Source organism: Gossypium hirsutum, chromosome D13 (genome assembly GCF_007990345.1).
Source record: "Gossypium hirsutum isolate 1008001.06 chromosome D13, Gossypium_hirsutum_v2.1, whole genome shotgun sequence".
Lineage (NCBI taxonomy): Eukaryota > Viridiplantae > Streptophyta > Magnoliopsida > Malvales > Malvaceae > Gossypium > Gossypium hirsutum.
The window spans coordinates 12,126,418-12,132,630 of NC_053449.1; the positions used below are offsets into that span (position 1 = coordinate 12,126,418).

The 6,213-nt window shown below is 31.3% G+C and overlaps 1 protein-coding gene across 8 annotated transcripts; it reads right to left on the reverse strand.

Moving 5' to 3' along the window:
• Window positions 1-1,446: 1,446 nt before the first annotated feature.
• LOC107919386 (uncharacterized) lies at window positions 1,447-6,213 on the reverse strand. 8 transcript variants are annotated; one of them, XR_005922847.1, is made up of 5 exons: window positions 5,981-6,207; window positions 4,717-4,760; window positions 3,531-3,703; window positions 1,726-1,851; window positions 1,447-1,636 (listed from the first exon to the last, which is right to left on the reverse strand). XR_005922847.1 is itself a non-coding variant. In XM_041108869.1 (4 exons), the coding sequence occupies exons 2-3, from the start codon at window positions 3,682-3,684 to the stop codon at window positions 1,910-1,912; spliced, it is 474 nt and encodes a 157-aa protein (XP_040964803.1). In that variant the 5' UTR covers window positions 3,685-3,703; window positions 6,025-6,202; the 3' UTR covers window positions 1,447-1,636; window positions 1,726-1,909. The 8 variants fall into 8 exon arrangements, 2 of the variants coding, with proteins under 2 accessions (XP_040964803.1, XP_040964802.1); XR_005922843.1 differs by having other exon boundaries at window positions 1,726-2,229; window positions 5,981-6,202; XR_005922842.1 differs by lacking the exon at window positions 1,726-1,851 and having other exon boundaries at window positions 5,981-6,213.

Consider the following 6,213-nt stretch of genomic DNA (forward strand, 5'->3'; position numbering starts at 1 on the left):
TGGACTGACAGTATATCGAACAGGACCCAACTAGAATAGATCCTGAATCCGTTTATGGATCTATTCACTTGTGACGTTCATAGTGTGACATACCTAAATCCTGAGTGGATGACGAACTATGTATGCGTGACTCGTACATTTTGATGTAAGTAAAAGCTTGAGTTGAAATAGATAAGGAATCGAAAACTTGTGCGTTGGGTGTACGACTTCTGTAATATGTAGCCTCATTCACAATAATGGAATTCATATCCCAAGACATGGTTAAATGTATCCTCTCATTGGCATTACATGGTTGATGAAAAGTAAACATGGCCACGATTCGTTCGTCTTTGTGATGAATGACTTGATTACTATTTGATAGTAATTGACTTCTCATGAAAGAAGATGTAACAATTACCATAAGATAAAATAGGATCATATTGGGAGAACGAATATTATCCCAAAGAGATCAAATATATCCTATGAGGGTAACACACTTTTGACAAGGTCATCAAACGAGCATTGAGTAGCTGCTTTCGTAATGGTAAGTCGTTAGCAAGAGCTCAGTCACGATACTATAGTGGAATGACTTCATAACTAAATGAGTTTATAATTAATAGGGAAAAATTCAGAACTTAATAATAAATCATTTGATCTCTAATTACATATGCTCAATCGCTCCCTCTACTAGCTCGTTGAAACTAGAAATGAATTGCATGTTTGAATCAAAATGAATAGAATGAATAGAAATAGATAAATGAAAAACATTCAAAAATGACTATGGTTTTATTTGAAATGGAGAAATGGAATCATTTGGAAATGAATCTAGTTTTCTCAAAATGGAAATGAGAATGAGAAATGATTTGTTTGCAATTGTAGATGAATCAATTAAAAATGATCGGGAGAATGAGTTTATATTTTTGAGCTATTTTAAAGCTCGAAAATGAAAATAAACCATTCAATCATAGTGAAAAAGTTGAATTGTGAATTATTAAATATATTTTTTCAGAAATTTTACTAGGGATAAAATTGTCATAATTTTATCGATGGTAAAATTGGGATGAAAAAATTATTTAATTGAAAAATTAATGTCTATTTTGGAAAATATAAAAATATATATTGGGTTGGATTAAATTATAAAGTCTTAAATTAGAAGTCTAGAAAATAAATATTATTGGGCTAAATACAATGAGAGGCCCAAATCCCCATCATAATACATATGAGGGTAAGTACACCCTATTAGCCCCTCTCCCTTTCCTATTTGAACTAGGAAGTAGAGTTGCTAATGGGCCGGGTCGGGCCCAAAAAAATTTTGGCCCACTTCCTAAGCTCAGGCCCGGCTCGGCCCGACCCGAAATATGGGCTTGAAATTTTGTCCAGGCCCGGCCCGAGGAAAAAATACTAAGCACGGGCCCGACCCGGTGTTTTTTTGGTAAACACTAAAATTGTATAAAAAACTTCAAAATATAAGCAAACAACCAAAATATCCATACATTAACCAATCTACATATTTAATTTTATAACAAAATATAAATTGTAAACTAAATTAAATTTTCAACAATTAGAAAGGAAATATCCTAAAAAGCAACCGAAGAAACATCATCCTCATCGTCCTCATCGTCTTCATCGTCCTCATCATCCTTTTTGCAACCAATTTCTAACATGAAATAAGAATAAATAATTAGATAATAAAATTGATGAAAAAATAATATAAAATTACAACAATAAAACGAGAATAATAATTACATGTTGAAAATCCCTTAGCTCGTATCCAATCATCCAAGCAAACAACGACTTGAACCGTTTTTGGCTTAAGTGAACTCCTCAAATGTGTGATAACTTTCTTACCCATGCTAAAAGCCGATTCAGAAGCTACAGTCGATATTGGAATTGCCAAAAGATCACGAGCCAATAATGAAAGCTCATTGTATCAAACTAAACTTTTGCTCCAATAATCTAAAACATCTATTTGACTATTCAACTCAAGCTCCGATTCTTCCAAATAAATGTCCAACTGTGACTTTTCACTCCTAGTGCTAGATTCATCTAAATACCGTTTATAATCATCACTCTCATCAAAATATTCCCCAAAATCAACACTATTAACATTGTGTTCATCCAAACCAGAATCAATAGTATTTTTATCCGAAACATTAGAACTCCCAGCCAAAGAGGAAGACGTTGATTTGGATTTCTTAACATACTCATCAAACAAGAGTCTAAGATTGCTAAGAATGGTCTCAACAAAATCTGCATAAATACCATAGATTGTTTTAAAGCAATACTGCACATAATTCAACTTGTAACGAGGATCTAAAATTGCAGCACATGACAATATCAACGAATATTCAGCCCAATACTTATTAAATTTCTCTTGCATTTGTTTAACCATTGGAGTTAAAAACGAATAAGGACCTTTAACTGTATCAAGCAAGACCTTGTGAACCTTCCAAACCCCTCTAAAATAAAGATTAGCGTTGGATAATTAGAACCAGAAAAAACACAAGTCACATCATAAAATACTTTCAAAAATTTGCAAAGAATAGCAACATTTCTCCATTCCTCGTTAGAAAGTGGAAACATTTGATAATCTTTATCCCGTTGGCCCTAATAATCTAGCACATCTTTATAGTAAAGAGAATATTCAAGCATCAAATAAGTAGAATTCCATCTCACACCCACATCTTGACGCAACTTTCTGGTCATATTCAAATGAAAACTTTTGTCGGCCACATCATAAAATCTTTTCCTACTAATTCCTGCCTTTTTTATGTACCTAATTCCATTTCGAATCTTATCAACAACATCATCAGCAAGTTCCAAACCAGCTTTAACTATAAGATTCAATATATGTGCACAACATCTAACTTGAAAAAAAGCACCATCACACAAAATAGCTCGGTTTGCACGAAAACGATTTTTAAGACAAGAAACCATAACATCATTATAAGAAGCATTATCCAAAGTGATGCTAAAAATTTTCTTATCTATACCCCATTGAGATAAACATAAAACAAGTTCATCCGCTATGTTCAAACCATCATATGGAGGAAATAAAGCTCTAAACCTTATGATTCTCTTTTGTAGCTTCCAACCTTTTTCAACCCAATGAGCAGTAATGCAAATATATTCATCATTAGTATGCTCCGAGTTCCAATTATCGGAAGTTAGGCAAATTAAACCAAGTGCTCTAGCCAACTCTTCTTTAACATGATCTCTCTCTTTTGCATAATGCATTAGGACATCCCTAGCAGCTGTATGTCTACTTATATTCTTAAAATTAGGACTAGCAATTCTCATCATGTATCTAAATCCCGGTTCTTCAATTGTCCTAAATAAATGCTTGCCACACACAAGAAAAGTAGAAATAGCTTGACGACACTCATCGGCATCAAACTTGTAGTTTTTTATAGATGGAACACCTTCTGGTAATGGTTGACTGGGTATGGTGTATTGAGTGATGTCCTTATTAACTTTTTTAAAATAGCTATTTAGGTGACGTCTTAAATGAGAGGTTCCACAAGAAGACTTAGTAGAGAAGATAGTCTTACAGTGATTACATTGTGCCTTCAATTCATTTTTGTTCTCGCATTCAAGCTTTATCATTTCATCCCACACCTTTGAAGTGGTAGACTTTTGACGTTTGAGAGCACTTTCATACTCATGAAACCCATCGTCCACAGGTATAGGAGTCGAACTAGCCATAGTTATAAAAATTCAAGTCCTGAAATCCAAAAATAATCTTATTTATAACTCGGTTATTGAATATATTATATATATTCATGTATTAAAATTATATAATCTTATATATATTTATATACATATATATTTATATACAATAAATCTTATATATATTTATATACATGTATCTAAATTAAATAACTGAACATAAATATTGTCTCTATTTGAGGATTCATCAATGCCATGCACCTTCAAAATGGCCCTACATTTGTAGGTAAATTACAATTTACGACATCTAATCATAAAATTATTGGCTTTTAAATTTCATTTTGGGTAATTAATGACATAGTTTTCTAGTATTTTATTAAAAACGGTAAGTAATTATTTTAAATTTAATTATTTTTAATGTTTGACAAGTAACACTATATTTATATGACATCAACATTTAATGTTTGAATTTCTTTTTGGTAGAAAAAATACAACTTAAAACAAAAAAATCAAAAAGTTACAAATTTTATAACAGTATATTAAAACATTATATTACATTAAAAATTAAGGTGCAGTAGTTAAATATCAAATTTAGGCATAATAGAGAGACCAAAATTAAAATTTATTCATTTTTTCCAAAATTACAAAAAAAGGGTAAGACATAGCAAACCTAGAAGATAAAAAATCATGTGTTAGTTTGTAAGATTATTTCAACCTCCAAAACCAAAAGAAAATGTTCTATATGTGATATATTTATATTATTTTTACTTTTCAAATATAAAAGTGAAGAATTATATTATTTTAATTTTTCAAAAAGTTACAAATTTTATAACAGTTTTGAGAAAATAAATATAATATATTTTAATTAATACATATTACATAATAGTATAATATCGAACTCATATATTGCAAGAGATAATAAACTAGTTATTTAACTATGCTAGCCTTGTGATACAAGATCAAACTTGTCACATGTCTTTAAGTAATACTAAAAAAACACACATCATTTAGGAAAAGTCGCTAAGGTTGATTGTTTCGAAGGAAAGGGTGTGAGATAGTGATAGCAACCTGCCTAGGCCTACTGTTTTTCTGCCTCACTAAATAGCTTGTTTCTGCAATAAAACAAAGCAAAAACAAAAAAAATGAGATTAAATGAAGAAACTAAGCTTGTGATCTCAGAAGTCAGCCCTGCAAATTACATGCTCTATAAAACATAAATCAATTCTCATCCAATAATAATTGAATAACATAATTTTGCTTTTAATTGTGCTCAGCTACCCTTAATCCTATAGCCTCGTATTGAAATACAAAACTCACCTCAAGGCAATTTTACGGTAAAGATATATATATAAGTTGCTTTCTAAAAATGAAAAAAACAAGTTTTTTTATCTATGGATTCAGGAACCATATGCTAAAAAAATAATACTTCACTTGTTGAATAAAACTCTTAATAATCAGTCTCTTACTCTCTTCATATATATATAGCTATAATTGTGATTTGGCTATGACTATCTTTCTATATGATTGTAGTTTACAAATTGATGTCATATCAGTATGTTTATTTGTAATGGAAGACTTGTTTAATTCTACTTATGTTTAACAATTCTTTTAAGTGACAAATATGAAAGTCGTTTTTGTCTAATTTTTTTATATTTTTCAAATGATTAAATATAAAAGTCAGTTTCATTACTAAAATCTAGTTAGTATATATTGGAAGCTTAAAAGAGTTGTTAAACATAAGTAGAATTAAACAAGTCTTCCATTACAAAGAAAAGAAGGTAGTCAAACCATAGTAGTTTATTTACATTACTAGAAACATTGCTTTACCCGATTAAAATTTCAAAAAAAAAATCCATTGGTATAGAAGTAACCATCATCCATTTTATCCTAGTGCATCTAGTGACCCAATCAACAGCAACATTCATTTTATCAGTGGACAAAAGATGCATCAACACATAAAACAAAAGATATCCCTTTTAGCAGAGGTCAACTAGAACAAAAAAAATCCTTGGCTAAGGCTTCAGCCACTACAATAGATTCAACTCTTACTAGTAACTTTCGTTATCAAGAACTATGGTTGCAACTCCTGCGATTTCTCATTTGGGGACAAGGGAAAGCTGTTTATTTTGATTATAGCTTGTGGTATAGTTATATAAGAGCACACTCCGTCAAACAGTGTCACAATAACGATTTCTCAACTGGACTCACAGGAAATCCATGGAAGATTACTTATTTTTACAGTAAAGATCAGAGAAAGAAAAAATAAAGAAAACTAACTAAATGTCAAATGAGAATTGAACTGAATAAACTAGGGTTAACACTGTTAATATACCTTTAAAATTAAAAGGTAGAAGATGTTTGTAGCTTTGCTCTAACCTCTGATTCTGGAAATGGGTGGAACCGTGGAGGACCGGAGGTGGATCGACAGAGGACTGGAGGTGGATTGGTGCCGGAGGGGAAGGTTGAGAAAAAAAGGGAGGAGGGTAGTCGGGCATGGGGTTAGGGATTTGTGGAAGAGGGGAACGGGAAATGGGAGAAGTGGGGGAAATGGGGAAGAAATGTTTT